General features: G+C 41.1%; 2 protein-coding genes and 1 long non-coding RNA gene across 4 annotated transcripts in view; 1 reads left to right on the top strand and 2 right to left on the bottom strand.

The window, feature by feature from the left end:
- Positions 1-12,045, bottom strand: part of SEC61B (SEC61 translocon subunit beta) — a 32,660-nt gene extending 20,615 nt beyond the window's left edge. Inside the window, exons 1-4 of one of the 2 annotated variants that reach the window (XM_061448951.1) lie at positions 11,942-12,045; positions 11,744-11,841; positions 11,282-11,383; positions 7,011-7,344 (exon numbers count right to left, since the gene is read on the bottom strand). In XM_061448951.1, the coding sequence (XP_061304935.1) occupies positions 7,257-7,344; positions 11,282-11,383; positions 11,744-11,841; positions 11,942-11,944 (291 nt within the window). In that variant the 5' untranslated portion in view covers positions 11,945-12,045 and the 3' untranslated portion in view covers positions 7,011-7,256. Of the gene's footprint in view, positions 1-7,010; positions 7,345-11,281; positions 11,384-11,743; positions 11,842-11,941 lie in introns of those variants that run through there. The other variant, XM_061448952.1, reaches the window with a different exon arrangement.
- LOC133267055 (uncharacterized) overlaps positions 1-18,035 on the bottom strand; it is a 497,367-nt gene that overhangs the window by 308,364 nt on the left and 170,968 nt on the right. The gene's annotated exons all lie outside the window — the stretch shown is intronic.
- Positions 12,363-14,311, top strand: ALG2 (ALG2 alpha-1,3/1,6-mannosyltransferase). The gene is made up of 2 exons (XM_061448950.1): positions 12,363-12,722; positions 13,391-14,311. The coding sequence occupies exons 1-2, from the start codon at positions 12,390-12,392 to the stop codon at positions 14,291-14,293; spliced, it is 1,236 nt and encodes a 411-aa protein (XP_061304934.1). The 5' UTR covers positions 12,363-12,389; the 3' UTR covers positions 14,294-14,311.

Raw genomic sequence — 18,035 nt, 5'->3', positions numbered from 1 at the left:
TTAAAGCAGAGAAGAGGTTTAGGCATTAGTCTGGTCAAAACTTGAAGGCAGCAAAGCGGGAGAATAAAAAAATGATGGTGATATTGCTTGTGAGAGACAGTATTGTGAGAGCTACTGAGATTTTGCTACAAAGAGCTAGTAAGTATTAGTGGTTCTTAGTAATATCTCAGACTATTATACTTTCTTTACTATCTTATTGTAAGACAGTAAGTAGGTCTGCTTTTATTTAAAACTTACTTCCAGTTCTGCATGACTGTTGTCTTCTGATGCACCTTAACAGTCTTCCAGGGAGACTGTGCTACAGGGGTTTTACTCAGCAGCATCAGCTAAGGGTGAGAAGTGAAAAGTAAGAAGGGAAGCACTGCATGAAACCTCTTCTGTCACGGCAGGTGCTGGAAATATTCAGCCTGGGCATGCTAATTAGGCACTACGGTAACACTTTCAAGTCTGGGATCTGATGGTGTTAAATGCACAGTGAAAAAATAAGACTTTGTATGTGAAATATTGCTTTGACTCCATACATTTGCTGGCTTACAATAAAACAATCATTACACCTGGAATGCAAGAACTTGCAGTGCCATCACCCTACCACTTTAATCTGCAGATTTTTCACAATCGGATGCTTCTTTTGCTGTAAGTTAGGACGCTGTGTTGGAAATATATGCCAGTTTTTATTACAAGGTTCCTTGTCACCTGACCCATGAATTATCAATAGCAGTATTGTTCCCAACTTCAACATTATTTGAAAGCCATTGTCTTAGAGTAGATGGTGGAGGAACAGGTTCTGGAGCATTAATAAAATTGTTTCACAGCACTTTTCATAGAATCATAGAATGGTTTGGGTTGAAGGGACCATGGGCAGGGACAACTTCCACTAGAAAAGCAGGTTTTTGGAGGAAGCACATTACACCTCATTCCTTACCTTAAGTACAAGGAGAATCTATTTTTCTAATAAAATTTAATGTAATGATCAGTATAGCACCTGGGTATTCATTTCAGGTTTGCAGTAAAGAGCAAGCTTAGAAACTGAACAATAAAAGCATTACATTTCCTTTTTAACACAAACGCACAGCTGCCTCATCCTCCTCGAACAGATGCTTAGCAGCTTTCCCATTAGCTTCACTATGAGACAGTCAAGCCCATGACACACACACACAAAGTTTGCTAACATTTCTCTAACAGGTTTTCTTTTTATTCCTCACTGGTGAGACAATTATTTTCATACAAGAATAAAACTAGGCAAAATTTATATCCATGCAATTTGGTTTTTCCCACTGCATAGGAGTGACTCAGCCATATGTACCACAGAATTCCGCCTAGTGATGGCAAGGCACTAACAGACAGATTCTAACTCTGTGCCGGCACATCCAACACGAAGCAAGTTAAACAGAACTGGTTTAGTGATATCCATGGGGAAGAAACATGCTCTGACAGCATTTACTGACTTACTGTCTGTTTAAAGTGCTTGCCTGAATTGCCAATTACTTTTTTCTTCAAGGATCATGGAGCTCCTAAAACCTCTGGTCTCTGGGAAGTCTGTTTTGATGACTGAACCTGCCAAGCATGTCTTCATGAGGTTTTCGGGTTTCACCACCACTGTATACTCTCAGATTATTTCATCAGCAACATGAAGTTAAAGATCCGTAGCTCAGTCAGCAGCAGCTGTTGAATGCAGGGTTGAATTTCATTTCAAACAATCTGGCACCTACAATGTTAACAAATGCTCCATCTACTCCAAGTTGCTGTCCAGAGTTCTTCAACTGCCCGAAGCAACTGGCACCTACAGGATACCTTTTCACCTGACACTAAAACAGGTTAGCAGAACTAAAACCTAGAAATGCAGGTTTGTCACCAGTGACTACAAAAGGTACACAACTATTCTATGATTCTATGATTCTGGAAGTCTAGAGTTAGCTAATCTAAAGTTAAATCTCACCCTAGAGAGGGGAGGTACGTGTCATTCACACAGAGAAAAGGAGTTCATCGAGTTACACATCCTCAAAAGAAGCCAGGTAAAAGCGGAGAGAAAGGGCTACCACTGCATGAAGTAGTGGTGTTCCTTAAGTATCAGGAAGGAACAGCTGCATGTGAACTACCCTGGACAGCAGGACAAATAAAAGACCTCTGTGCTTCCTTCAGAACACAGATGCTTTCTCATGCTTTCGACACAGATGCTTTCTACACAGCCATAGCCACAACAACCTAAAACACAGAGATAAAAGGTTTGCTGCAACAAGTCATTTTACTGAAAACTTTTCCCCTTAAAGTGGTCAATCTTCAAGCGATCATCCACGACAAGAGGCCTTATCTGATGTTCTCCTGTTCTTGAGTTTGCCACAAGGCAGAAAGTGGTTGAAAATCATTTTAACTTGCAGGTAGAAAACATTATTGGAAGCAGAATTATCAAAACCATTTTTCTCCCCACAGGTATTGTGAGGTTGTTTCTCTGTTCAGAAGCACGGAGGTATCTCACTCCACACACCCTCATTCAATGAGGACAACTCTGTCATTAGTAAGTAATTTGCATGCAGACAGCAGGGAGATTAGTATTATTTAATTCCACCTGGGACAGAGGAAAGGCTCTATTATCCACTACTGTGAGTTCCTCCATGCGCGAGTTTTCAATGTCCTGTAAAGTTTTTTTGCAACCTGCAGCCAAACGCGAGATAAAATTGTTAAATCTGTGGCAATCCACATTTGAACTTGGATTGTGTTATCAGTAAAATGGGTGTGTTCTGTTCACTGTTGTTACTACCTGCCATGTCTCTGCATTACCAGAGCATTATCAAAATACATGGCACAATTCAGTATGATCAGCAGCCCTCAGAGAAAAAGAGACAACTAGAATACAAAAGGAAGAAGAGAAAGTCGCAATACATGTCAAGAATGACATATAGCCAGGTACTCAGTAACTTCACACCTGCTCTTCTTTTGCCTGCCTTTCTTTTCACCAACTTCCGAAATCAAAGCAGAAATCACAAATGCTATATAATTTTCCCCTCCAACTAAAAAAATACAAACAGTCCCCTTTTACAGCTCACATCCCAAGTTAAGCATTAATACTCTTAACATATTACTAACAACACCAAGTCTACAAAACAATCTTCTATGAAACACACTTAAATAAACAGCTAATATGAGGATGTCAATACAGCATTATCAAACCTGGAAATATATAACCTTAGCCTTTCAAGAAATAAAAGGCATCTCTTTTCCAATCAAAAAAGACCCCAAGATAAATTTTTCTACCAAGCCCCTCACAGAATCCATTAATGTATTTATGAAATCATTTAGCGCTCACCACATGATCTCAGTATACCATCCACTCATCTTGAGCTAACACAGCTGAGGAAGAGAACACAAGCTGTTCTGTTTGCTTCTTTGCACTGCTGTCATGGTGCAGTCTAATGAGGGTGTACCATCTTACATTTTCAGAGACACATCCTTTTGTATTTCTAAACTGATAAAGCACTGTACACATTTGCATACATCTGTCTTTACAGATACATATACAAAGCTGCAGCAAAGGCATTATAACTTACTGTGAACAGTACTAAAGAGAGCTTGCACTAGTTTATGTTATGTCTCATAGGCTCAGAGAGCTTAAGAAACAGCTTGATATAGATGAGACACTGGAAAGAGCTGACAGTTTCTTCTTGGAGGGCAAATTCAGAGTCTGACATGATAAAAGAAAAGATACCCTTCTGTTGCAAGTGGGCCAAGTATGTATGGGACAATCACAAATTATACACTCAAACAACTGCCCTTCCCCTTGGTCCCTTCAAGAATGAACAATCATTGAGGGTGATTATCAGAGGCACAGTACTTATCATGACACGATGTCAAAAGCTGGGAGGAGTTCACATGCTATATGCACACTACAGGAAGGTTGGCCCGGATATAACCAACTGGATACCAGTAAATAGTGAAGCCTAGAGGTAGGAAAGATAAAAACCAATCCCCAACAAAGATTGGTTTTGTGTAGTACAGCTGGAGTCTACAGAGCAAAAAGCAGTTCTGAAACATCAGAACTAATGAAGCTCACATACCCACAGATCCATAGCTTGTCCGTGATTGACTGCAGTGTGCAAAAAAGGTGCAAGACCAAAGATTAAACCTTTTCCTATCCTAAGGACATCTAAGTCGTCTACCTCTCACCCTATTCTTCATAGGTAACAAGTTAAAAATGAGTTTTTGCTCAGAGGGAACTTCTACAGTCTCCCTCTTCCAACAGCTACCAATTCCACCCAACCCTCAAGAACATGGTCTTTCAGCTTCTATTCCTCTCTTAAATCAGACTGAAGTTTGCTCCTGGGCTCAGATTCATGGCTGGGGGATGGAGGGAAAGCTTAAGCAACACAGATGTTCTCATGTACAGCAGGACCATTTCCTTATAAAACCCCTTAATCACTTGAGGAATAATGGAATCTGAGGTTACATTTCTTTTAAGTCAAGAATAAAAGGTTCTCGTACATTATCATATCTTATATGGAAATACAACCCCTTCCAGATGTCCTGAACCTCTATCGCTAAGGAGACAGAGTAAAGCTCTTTGCAGACCTAGAGCCCTCTCTGGAACTTAAGTAAACTATACAGATATTTACAGTTTCTAACAGTCAGCTCAGCCAAGCTTGTATTTCAATCACATACAAACAGGCATAGAAATTCAGTCTTACTAATTCCTAGTTTTCTAATATGAAGCTTTGCAAACGACCATCCTTCTTTTCCACCTATTTGTAAAAAGACTAGTTTCCTGTATTACAGGCTGGCTACTATTTATCTGCATGGCCATAATTTATTCACAAAGACCAAACAGAATTTCACACTCGTTATTAGCCAAACTTCTGGTAAGTCTCTGCAACCTGCATTTCTTTATCTGTCCTTCTGTGGGGCTGAAGTTTTGATAAACATTAATTGCAAGAATACAGAATTGTACAGGTCATGTACACAAAATGCTAAAAATATGAGCATGAATTATCTAATGCTTTTATGCTGATCATTAAAATGATCACAAATTGAAAACAGACAATGGAGAAATCCGTCTTTATCATGTACAAAGAATATTAAAGCAAGCTATGATACTTCAGCTAGCTGTGTCCAAATATCACTTTTTCATGAATTAAAGCAGCAAGGGTTTTTCTAAACCACAGAAAAGCACACACTTCCAAAATATAAAGTCAAGAAGTGGGAAGTAAATTGCACAAAACTAGAGACATTAGACTCTGACAGTGTATGTAAAAATCTGATACAGGCAATTGTAAACCCCAAAATATTTAATCAAGAACAGCACTGTCAAAATAGTCATTTTCATACTACACTCAGCTGAATTAAATTTATGCTGTGCAGCCTTCCCCACCGCCCCCCCCCCCCCCCCCCCCCCCATTTTCTAAGTTCATAGCTGATTTTGGTCTTTAGAAGCAGACGGATAGCAGGCAAGTAAAAATATGGAAAGCTTAAAATTGAATTACTTGATGTGGCAAAACAGCTTTTAGGACCGGAAGCATTTTGAAGAAAATTGTTTTCTGCTGTGTTAGAAAACTGCATCAAGAGAAAAGGTTACCTATTTAGATATTACTGTTACCCATTAATCCTTTCCCTTACACTACTTGCATAAAAGTACATTATTTCTTTCCCTTTGAGTCAGCAGCAGAGTCTGTCCACACTGTCAGTAGAACAACTGACTTGCATTTGGTCCTTTCTTAGCGTTTTCTTTCTTGCCTTAAAATGAAAATATTGACTGTACAGATTTCATTTTCTTGTTAGGCAAACATTTAAATGAGGTCCTTATCTCTGCCTTTTAAAATGGTGAGCAAATACGCCTATTTGTTTTATTTTCCCTTGTGTTTTTAGCTCCCTTACATAGCAGCAAGTGGTTTGTGGATCCTTTTCCCTTTGACATATGATTTGTTTGGCTCAATTTCCACTGCTTTAGTGTATTCTCCTACCCCACTGCCTTTGAGTCACCAGAATTCCATTGCTCAACCTTCAAACCTCTGAAAACACAATCCTCCTACCATTATATTCTGTAAGACAATTTTCAACCCTCTACATTTACACTAGGCATTATGGCATAAGCATAGCTCAGAGCAATTATCCTGAAGTTTCTCCTTTCAGAGGTAATCGTACTTTAAGAATTGCTTTAAAGGAAAGTAGTGCGTGAGAAAGGCTGCTTCTACAATGTGTCAGCAGTCAACACTTGTATCAAGGCTGCATAACCATAAACAGTTTTCTCATTACAAGCTGATATTCAAACAGAAATTGTAACATGAACAACAGGCTAAAATAATTCTATCCAACTGTTTGGAAAGGCCTGATTTGGTTATCTGAATCTCAACATCACATCAGCAGTAAGAAACATCTGAAACACTAATGCACCGATATGTAAGTACCTTTAAAAAGAAGGAAGAGCTGTCTGAATGTTCAAAAGGCAAATAAAGACCACCACCCACAAGGAAACTGGAGACTTAACTGAAGAGCCACTTAACTGTATCTCAGCTTACTTGCATGTCCTGTTATCTAAAACACAGCCATTGCTCTTGAAGTCCTTCCATTCCACTTCTTCCTCACCAAGTCTTCGTTGAAAGAGTCTGGAATTCCAAAAGAAACATGTCTTTGACAGTTGTGCAATTATTATTTTTAAAATCAGTTAGGGACCAGCTCATCCTGTTGTTCCTTCAGTGCAGTTTGAAGGACAAGCATACTTATATACTTTCATGTATAATGAACACCGAGTAAAGTTCAACTTGCATTTGGGAAATAAATGAAATAAACCCAGCTATTTTTCTGGAGTTAAACATGACCAGCTCAGCTAGTGTACTTCTGTTTTATTTCAACGGACATGTTTGTTCCTTCACCTGTCTGTGCACCTGATTTTGCCTCTCCCATTCACAAAAAAAAAACAACCCAACCAACCAAAGATCTTCTTGCATAAAATTATATAGCAACGTAGAGTATAGAAGAGTCTGAACTGTCAAATATTGGAATAGGAGGAAAAAATACAGTTAAAACTGTTTCTATTTCCATACACAACTTTTATTGCAGTTCCTGTATTCCGAGTGTACAGATACAAATATAAAATGACCCACAACAAACTTTAAACCTGCCCAAATAGCAAACTGAGAAATTAATTCAGTATTAGAGCCAAAGTTGACAGGACTTCAACAGATGATAGGAAGCTTCCCCAGTCTTTCTCCAAGAACAACCAGGATCCACCATATTTTTGGTCCAAGATATATGCTTTAAGCTGGCAGCTGAGTCTACGAACGAGTGTATTTACCCCAGATGTGCAGCATAAACACAGAAGCAATAAAAAGAAGACTCATGACCAAAACTGGAACAGGCCCACTAAAAATAAAGAAAAAAAATGCATTAACATAAAAAAAAAAGTTTGCTTTGTCCAAAGGTCAGTCATTATCAGGCAAATGAACTAATCATTCACAAACAATTGTACGAAAAAACTTATTCTGTTCCCATAGAAATACCTTAAAGTATTAGAAATGAGATATCCGTCTCTATCAAAAACTGCTGCTGCCCATTTTTAAATAGTTTTACACACCCTAATTGTTACATAACTATAAAGTACAATACATAATAATAATAAATACAAAAATCACTCATTTAAAAAGCCATTAATGGTTCGTTATTACTCAATGTTGTACAAACAATCTCTGGAAAATTATCAACTGCATTTACTACTTGGACAGCCACCTGAGCAGAGATGTAGTCAGATTCAAAAAACAACAGAGTCCTCTAGCGGCTAGTAAAATTTTGGCATAAGATTCACATTAGCTTTTTTTTTTCTCTCTAGAGGTTTTATTTCTTGTGGAAACAATGGCAACACTGGGTGAGAAACAGAGATTTTGTTTCCTTCAGAAAGATACACAGAATGACAAAGTTAACTCCACCATTAAATCATTACCCAGAATGTATAAATTAACAAATTTCTGAACTTTTTCCTCCCCATTATTATATTGTTTAGAAATTGTATGGTGATGTTTTTAAAAGACAATTTAATCTTAGCACGGTGAGAGACTAAATCAGTGGTTTCACACTGTGCTAAGATACTGTTATCTGCACTATTACAAAATTACATGCACTCAGTACTGGTTCATACCGATCTCACTTTGATTTTCAACATGAATTATGCTATCCAGCCTGGACTAACTGTATCCTTCAGGTTACTGTGTATAAGCAGCTGTTACTTGAATACAAGAAAGTACACAGAAAGAAGCTGAAAGTGGATGGAAACAATTTACTACACATTTTTCTATGAGATCATGGTCCATGTACTTCAAATATTTGTAACTGTAATCTTATATCGAGTTTTAAAATTCATTTATTATCCACCATAGATTTATTGGGGTATGGAGAACCCTGAACAGACACAAAGCATTTATCACATAAACCAGTGACAAAACATGCAAAATAAAATAAAAAAGTAAAATATACATGCACAGTGACTACATAAGCAACCCCTACCAAGGAGCTTGTTTCACCAAGCAACAGAACATACTTCTCGATCCCCAGTGTTTTATACGTATTTGAAGTTTATGTTCTCCACAATATAAATTGCAATGGTATCAGGTGCACAGTCTTATACTGTACCTGAATTACTATTTAATCCCTTTGAGCCTTTAGCAGTAGTAACATGCAAAGCTACTCTATGCCAAAAGCACATGGGAACAGAGAAGCACCACTAACCAGAACAGAACACCACAGACATAAACAAGGGAAGGATGGTTGTATGTTTGTTGGCCGTTTGGCTGTTTTGAGTTTTTTTAACTTGCAGATGACAAAATAAACAGTTTTTCAATACTGACATGTATCTTATTTCCTCCAGTCCCAAAGACAATTTGCTGAAACCTTGCCATTCTCCTCCATACACCTGATTCTTCTCTGCACACCATGCGCAGTTTAAATAAACAGATTCAGGCACCTCTAAGACTTGACACTGTTCATTCTCAGAATGTCTTTCATAAGGTTGTATACTATATCACAAGCCCAAATTGATTCTCTACCCACAGGAAACACCACCAATAGCTCTTCAAACAAGAAAGCACAAGACAAGACACAGGAACCACAGGTATCAATTGCCACAGAAAGGGCAAAAAGTTTGGGTTTGCAAAGTATACAATGCTCTTCCTTGCACAGTATACAATGCTCGATCTGAGTTTTAAAGAGAAAAATATTGTGTCCCACTCTCAACCAGATTCCCCACAGCTCCCTTTTGCTAATATTACTTTTAAAGGCATTCCTATGTTCTAGGATCTTGTACTACAGATAAATGTACTTTCCTAAGGCAAACTAAACTTGCTTGTTCAACATACTCTTCTGATGTTGAGTACAGCTTTTAAATGACTAAAATATAACTACACAGAATATAAAATCATAACTAGCATGAAATAGCCTGTTCTCAGGTGGTTTTATGGTGCTTCTTTTCCATACTAATTTCAAGATCCCATATTTTGAACATCAGGATTAAAACAAAACACCATCACGCTAAGCTCTCACACTGCTGTATGCAGTAGCAATCACAAACATTTTTAAAAACTTCAGCTGAAGCACTTTACTGAGGCAACCACAACCCCTCTATAACCTGTATTTACTTTAAAACCTACCAAACAGGACAAAGAACATAACAATTGGTTGTTATGGAAAAAACATGTAGAAAAATACATGGAAATCTGTAAGAAAGAATGTTCCTCCCAAGCCATGGTTCAGAAGGTGATACATCTGGTGTGCAGATGCTTTCATCCATTAAAAGCCTTACCATACAGCTACCCATGGCAGCCTGCAGAAAAATCCCCAACCAACCAAGCAAGCAAACAACAAAAAAACCCAAATGATACTCCCAGTGTTCCAAAACCTCAAAATTTGGAACCACTGTGTTGCAACGTAAATAGAAGGGAAAAATCTACTTACTTACCTGCTTGTATTAAAGTTTAGAACAATTAAGTGGCCATTCAACACCGAAAGTGATACCAAAGGAGTCACAATGAAACTTATTAAAATTGGTAAAGCTGCTTTGACAGCTTGCATCACAGCTTGCATCACAGTATTTAAACAATATAAAAATCTACCTAACAATAACACTTGTTTTTTCTCAGTTTGGTTTTAACTTTTAATTGAGCTTTAGTAGACCAAACAACATGGAAAACTGCTGCCTTTGCCTATCTGCACAGATTTACTCTAGAACACTATTACTGCTCTTCAGCTTTTTCTTTTCTTAAACTTGCCTCCTTTTTGGATTCAGAATGAAGAAAGCAAAACCTGAAGTAGTAGAGCACCACTACTTCAATGGTTTCTTTTTAAAGGTTTGTTTTTTAAAATCAAGCACATATGAAAATGAAAAAACACATAAGAGCTTCTGAGGAAGGATTACCCACATGACAATCACTATCACAAGCCCTTCCCCAAATGTTCTGTTTGCACAGCCAGCAGCAGCCCCCTTAAAGAGCTCCCAAATAAAATACTAATGGATTATCTTTAATCCAGTAAGACCAAGAGGCCAACAAGTATAACTCTACAGGAAGCACAAATGCCCACTGAGGGTATGACTTAGCATGCATCCATCAGCTGATATACACCTTCCACCTTTGTTATTCAAGTATCTGGCTGTAAAGCTAGTTTGGGAAAGTGATCTGATTGACTCAAACCAGCCAAAACCTAAAAACTTAGGCTCTCCTTACAGCTTAAGGGACACTACCGCTATTATCTGACCACAATCTTGGAACAGTCACCTTGTAAAAAATAGAGATATACCACAATACTATTTGCTGTGCAAGCTTAGGTAAAATAATTTATCTTCAGCTCTTCAATAAAAACATCTGAGATTCTGCAAGTACATGGCATATCAGTTATGCTTTCAAGGGGGTTGAAAGAACACAATACATCTATTAATAAAGAAAAAAAAACAAAAGTTTTAACTAAAAGAGAACAAAACCATGCACAAAGATGCTAAATTAACTGTGATGAGAAATTTTTCCCAACTTTAAATGGACTGCTGGTCTTCAATGACCATTTAAGGCAAGACTAGACAATTACAAAATGTAACTTGTATCTACCTTTTTAAAGCCATTACAAACTTTATAAACTTTAGAACTACCTGTCCAAATTTACATATTAAGTAAAATGCTTTGTCCCAGATCTAAGCATCTATCAATTCAGCACGTTTTCCCATACACACCAAAACACTGATGCCTCAGTTCAAAGGCTGAAAGATTACAGAAGCAGGTGAAATACACAGCCCCCATGCCTGCCACCACCCATACACCCAACTTACACTTTGAGCCCTGGAGAGTCCTCAGTGTAGAATCGCCACATCCCACCAGTGCCTGTGGATGTGGCACGGCCTGCACTTCTTGTCCCGCAGCTGGCATTTTTCCTTTAGGGTACAACAGAATGAAACAAAGACCAAAACACATTAGTAGTCAGCCAGCTTCTAGCACTAAGCACCCCAAGAGACTGTGAAGAAGGAAGACACTTGCATCAGACCGTACAGTTAGGCAAGTGGAGGGTATCAGCCTATGCAGCCAGACAAGCGGAGAGCACAACGGTCGACTCAACACCTCCTAGGGCTACAGCCAAGTGCACCGAGGCCCGGTGAGGGCTCCCATTGGAGCTCTGCCCGCACATCCCGCGGAAGCACACGGCTCAGCCCCTCTGCCCACCGCTGTGTGTGCCCAGTCGCCAAGTGCAAAGGACGGCGGTAGAGAAAGAGAGCTGCCCCACTCTGAGAACCTACCTCTGCCGGACAGTGGAGCCCGCAGCGCGGGGAGCCACGGCCTTGCTCGGGGAGCGGCCGGAGGAACCGACGCTCGTAGCGCTGGGGTTGGGCCCGGGCTGCGGGAAAAAGAGAGAGCCGGGAAACGGTAAGGGGCGGCGGACACAGCCAAGGGAGAGGAACCGCCTCAGCCGCCCCCTGCCTGGGGCAGAACCTCACCATGGCAGCAGTACCGACGCTGGCTCAACGCTCAACACTCAACAGAGCTTCACACACAGTCCCGAGCGGCTGCTCCGGCCACGTCCCTGCCCGCAGCAAGCCCCACCCCCACCGCGCCTCCCAAGGCCCTGCGGCTACCAGTGATGATGCCTGAGCACTGCCGGCCTCTTTTCCCACCCTACCTTGCTCCTTAGCCCCTTTCCAAGCGAGCAGGCTCTCCGTAGCTCCGAGGTAGAGTTCTCTCCCTCACCAGCGACCAGGCCGCGCCGGCCGAGTGGAGAACTCGTGGGGCGAAGCGGCAGGCAGCGGCGGGACAGCCCGATGGGAGGACGAACGGTAGGGCCCGGGGAGATGGCTGACGTGTCCTGCGGCGGCTTTTGGGCTGCGCATGCGCCTTTGTGTGTAGTGCGTGGCTGGCGGCCGGGCCGCTGGTCTGAGCGCAGCGGCTATGGCAGCGGCGGAGGAGGCGGATGGGGGGAGCCCGTCCGTGCTGTTCCTGCACCCGGACCTGGGGCTGGGCGGCGCGGAGCGGCTGGTGGTGGACGCGGCGTTGGCGCTGCAGGCGCGGGGCTGCCGGGTGCAGATCTGGACGGCGCACTACGACGCCGGGCGGTGCTTCGCGGAGACCCGCGGCCTGTCGGTGCGGCAGGCGGGCGGGTGGCTGCCGCGCAGCCTTTGGGGCCGCGGACACGCGCTGTGTGCCGCCCTGCGCATGGCCTTCGTGGCGCTCTATATCCTGCTGCTCAGCGGAGAGTGGGCCGACGTCTTCGTCTGCGACCAGGTGCGGGGCCGGGCCGGGCGGAGGGCGCCGCCGCGGCGGTGCTGGCGGGTAACGGGACAGCTGTAGGGAGAGGCAGCGGCTGCTGCTGGGGTTCCCCCACCCCTCTTCCTGGTGATGGGCCTTGGCGAAGGAAAGTGCACGGGGAAGTCCCAGGGTGGGGGCGGGGTTTGGCGGCCTCGCAGGCCGAGATGAGGGAGGAAATGCAGAGCTACAGTGGGAGGTCTTGGGTGAGAGAGTGCAGTTTGATGTGGAGGGGAGAAGGAGAAGAAGGCTGGAGTGATAGGACGAGGGGTCATGGGTTCAAACTTAAACAGGAGAAGTTCAGGTTAGATATAAGGAAGAAATTCTTTCCTGTTTGGGTGGTGAGGCACTGGAATGGGTTGCCCAGGGAAGCTGTGAATGCTCCATCCCTGGCGATGTTCAAGACCAGGTTGGACAGGGCCTTGGGTGACACGGTTTAGTGTGAAGTGTCCCTGCCCATGACAGGGGGGTTGGAAGTAGATGATCTTAAGGTCCTTTCCAACCCTAACTATTCTATGATTTTAAGGTATTTGGCTTGTAACAAGACTGGCATTCAGGGTATGGCTTTGAAATCATGTGTGCACAGCAGCAGCACTAAACCAAATGATGATTGTCTCTTCTTGTCCTGTCTCTCCTGGTTGCACTAGGTGTCTGCTTGCATTCCTGTACTCAGACTGGCCAGAACTCGTAAGAAGGTTTTGTTTTACTGTCACTTTCCTGATCAGCTTCTGACCAAGAGAGAATCTGTCCTAAAGCGCATCTACAGATTACCGCTAGACTGGCTAGAAGAGTACACGACTGGCATGGCAGACTGTATTGTTGTGAACAGCAGGTTTACCGCCAGTGTGTTCAAGGACACATTTAAGTCCTTATCTCACATAAACCCAGATGTCCTCTACCCATCGCTCAACATCAGTAGCTTTGAAACGGTTGTTCCTGCAGACACAGCTGACCTGATACCAAAAAAGAAAAAGTTCTTGTTTCTTTCCATTAATAGGTATGAGAGAAAAAAGAATCTACCATTGGCTCTTGAAGCTTTGCGTGAGCTTCGAGGAAGACTTGATTCTCATGAGTGGAATGAAGTTCACCTGGTTATGGCAGGTGGTTATGACAAAAGAGTTCTGGAAAATGTGGAACACTATGAAGAGCTGAGGAGACTTGCAGCCAGGCTTAATGTTAATGACCATGTCACTTTTCTGAGATCCTTCTCAGATGAACAGAAAATTGCTCTTTTTAATAACTCTGTATGTGTGCTTTACACACCAAGCAATGAACATTTTGGCATTGTCCCTCTGGAGGCAATGTATATGAGGTGTCCAGTTATAGCAGTTAATTCAGGTGGTCCTTTAGAATCAGTCTTGCATAATGTTACAGGTTTTTTGTGCGATCCTCTGCCAACACAATTCTCTGAGGCTATGGAAAAAATTGTAAGAGATCCTCTCTTAAAGAACACAATGGGAACAGCTGGGAGAGCCAGAGTTACGGAAAAATTTTCCTCAGAAGCATTCAAGGAACAGCTGTACCAATACATATGCAGATTAACACAATAAAATTATATTCCCATTTTATATTTTACTGCTTTGTATCTCTCGTTTGTGTAGGGGGCTGGTATTTATTGTGACTATGATGAAGAATCTGGGACATACGAATTCCTGTGTTGTTATTCTTGTGTTGCCTTCTGCCACTTGATACAAAGAACAGGCAAAACGGCCCCCAGTGCCTCATCAGAAGGCTAAAATTTTCATGTGGTAGGCTGGTCTGCCATTGCAGTTCTTTTGTGTACGGTGCCTTGGAAAAATGGATAGTTATAACTTACTAGGCATTAACTTACTAGGAAATTACTGAACCTTTTGCTTTAATACTATACAAAATGCGGTCCTGTACAAATCCACATTTTGTAAATGGCTAAGTGCCACTTTATGTATTTAAAATGTTCAAGAATACTTTTTAAGTAAAAAAGATATCTCAGATGAAGTATGGAGAGAATTTTCCAGCCAACTGCATGTTTTAAAAAAACAGCACTGTTGGGCATGTGAATTGTATGGTTTAAAAATGATCGACCTTTTACTGCTCTTAAATTGCATCATGTAGTCACACTAGGTGTCATAAGTGTACAGGTGTGAGCAGAAGGAAACAGACTAGAATTAAACCAGGGACATCAGACTCCCTCACGTAAAAACAGTACTGAAATCCTGTGTCTATGCAGATATCTCTGGTGCTTGGGGGTGTAATTTTACTTTGAGATTTCCTTTGTAGAGACTTAAATGATATGCCCTCTATTTAACATTTCATTCTAAATGATGGCACACTTGAAAAAGGTGTTAACACAGCAGACAATAAAGACATTTTATTTTGCCTGTTTTAGTGGTAACTTTTTGGTGTAACTTTTCTGAATAATTTAGCTGGGGGATACTTTCCTCCTAATGTAGTGACTGCACATATGACAGTAATTTGACTTCCTCATTCCTTGAAATCATGTTTTAGCTATAAAATGCAATTTTGTCGTCTAAATTCTGCAATTTGTATTTAAAATCGTTTCAGGCATTTTCACATTTAGTACTTCACAAAAAGAGGCCAGTCGTCTTGTTGCTTAGGACTGCAGCCTAGGTCTCAGTAGAAGGCTTTTATTTAAAGTCAAATAAACAAAGATCCTCAAAGTCTGTCCTTGTCTTTAATCAGGAATTTGGGGTGCTATAATGCCTATTCATTATAAGTTGGGAGCAGGTGGTTTCATGGGCCCTATATCCAACATTTCTGTTCATGTCAGAAGAACTGGCTAGCCTCAGTATATCATCTCTTGCCTGTTCCAGCATTTGTGTTTCTTCCCCACCCCTTAAACTTTTCCCAAATCTTTGTGCAACTTTTTCAGGATAGGAGTAGCAATGAGTGACTGAAGGGCCTGGAAAGTGTTAAAATAATCTGTGATCATTGATGTTAACACCTTCAAGACATGTTTGGCCTAGGTTTTAAGCTCCAATTAGAAGGTGCAGGCTAGTTGGAGCTAGTTCCTGTGGTTGCTTGGTTGATGTTACATTGTCCAGGTTGCGCTGAGTTAATATGGAGTGTAAGGTACATACCAGTGCACACTTATCAGCATAGCTGCAGTGGTGGCTCCATTTATGCTCAAATCATGGCTACCAGCCCTTTCCTGAGTTGTGTTGGCATGTGCCTAGCCCTCTTGGTGACCGCTGGGACTGTCAACAGAATTTTCTTTCCTGGATGCTGGGCCCTGTCCTGTGATCACCTTTGGACTGTCATTCCTTGTAGAGCAGCCTGTCTTGCTAGTTCCTGGCAGGTAGCTTGGGCCATCTCAAGACCTGAGCTGAATCTCATGAAGCCAGGCCTTTGGGCTTGCCATCAGTTGCTGGTAAACCTCAAATTCCTGCAGGAAGATATGGTCAGCATGTAGAGACATGGCATAGCACTTGAGGCTGCTTCAAATCTCTTGCTCCCTATCTCAAGCAACCTGACCTAGTGGAATGTATCTCTGCCCATTGTAAGAAGGTTGGGCTAGATGATCTTTAAAGGTCCCTTCCAATCCAAACCATGCCATGCTTCTATGATCTTCCAGAAGCATTCAGTGGGGACTGGGTGATGGTATCAGGATTTATTAGTCAGGTGTGGCTAATCTTTACAGCCTATCCCGGGGTTGTATATCCCAAGGGACATTAGATGCTCAGCTGTAATAATCTTAGCTCTTGGAGCACCCTAAGAGGAGATTATGACCATGTGGAAGACAAGGGCCCTGTGCTCCAAAACTTGATGACTGATTTGGAACAGTTGTGGGGCAATCACAGCTGCCCTTTCACTACTGTTTTAGAGACCCACACAATTAAAGAGAAGCACCTCCATCATGGGATGACAAGTGCCCCCAAATTTTACACATCAGCAAGATGTAGGGGATATCAAGTACGTTTTGTTGTGCTGTGTCTAGACCACCGCAATACAAGAAAACAGGCTCACCAGTGTTGAGCTTCCAAAATGACAGGTTTCTAAAGCAATAATTATTTGTACCTGTTTTGAACCTGGTTCAGAAATCTATATTCTTTGTGTATATCTTTCCTCCTCTCTCCATTATTTAAATAAAAATTTATTTAAGAGTGTTTTATTTAAATCAAATCACAAATGCCTTGTGCAGTCTGCTGTCCAAAGAAATATTAAGTATTGGACTAGTACAATTAAATAAATTATCATTAGCCTACAAGAAAATTAAGGTTTTGAATTTATATCCCACCAGTGTAGTGTGAAGGATGACGCAACAAGAAAAAAATGGTTGCAAGGAGGAATTCATGTCCTATCCTCCCCATGTTTGCACATCCTTCTACCTTCGATTGCAACCAGATACATGAAAAAAAGCCAAATAAAGAAGTTGTTTAAAGCTTTTGGACAAATAAGGATAGAGTATGTACTGGTGTGAACAAAGGAAGGCAAAGAGAGAGGTGATGAGGTTTTAGAGTTTCTTCACTTACAAATACTGTGGGCTGGAAAGTGGAAGCCCACAGTGTTCTGTCTTCAATTTACCTTTAGTACCTGTAGTAAATAAGAAAAGCCACGATTTCATATGCATAATCTGTATACTCTTTTCAAATTATTAAAAAAACAATGGAAAAGCCACCAATTTCAGGGTTAAACCTGGCTGCTAATGCTGCTTTTTTTCCTCCCCTCACCCCTTCATTACTATTTTTTACAATTTTACACAATATAACAAATTTATAGATTTTACAATTCACAGAGAGTCTATAAAAACCTCATGCTACATGATCATATTGCTAAACTTGATTCCTTTTTATTATGGCTTTATTATTCTTCCTCATGGATGAAATGGCAGATATATTTTGAATTGTAATTTATTATACAGTTAATATCACAGGGGTATTTTAAATTAAACAGTAACTGTAGACTACTGAAAAATTATAGTATTATGAAAGGAGTATATGCAATAGCATGAATGTTAACACAAATAGTAGAGAAAGAAATAGACATTTTAATTAGAGTTACCTTTATCTGCTTTTATGGAGAAATTAGAACATGTTACCCAATAAGAAATAAATCAGAGGTGATTTATTGATGTGCAGTTCTTCAGTGGCAGTCTTTTTATGCTCGAGATAAACTGAGGCGATTCCAGATTTTTACGCTGTTAGTCATATGGGAAGACCCAACAAGTTTGACCTCATGAACTCTGAAACAAATCTGTTAACGTTATGGTATCTTTATGACTCCCATTCCTGTGCACTGAAAGAGAAGAAAAATGTAACGATTGAGGAAACGAAAATTGAAATCAGTTGGAGTTGC

This window comes from Pezoporus flaviventris, unplaced genomic scaffold (genome assembly GCF_033815535.1).
Source record: "Pezoporus flaviventris isolate CSIRO_AGI_PZ_B2104156 unplaced genomic scaffold, CSIRO_AGI_Pfla_v1 ptg000007l, whole genome shotgun sequence".
NCBI lineage: Eukaryota > Metazoa > Chordata > Aves > Psittaciformes > Psittacidae > Pezoporus > Pezoporus flaviventris.
This window is presented reverse-complemented; position numbering and strand designations above follow the sequence as displayed.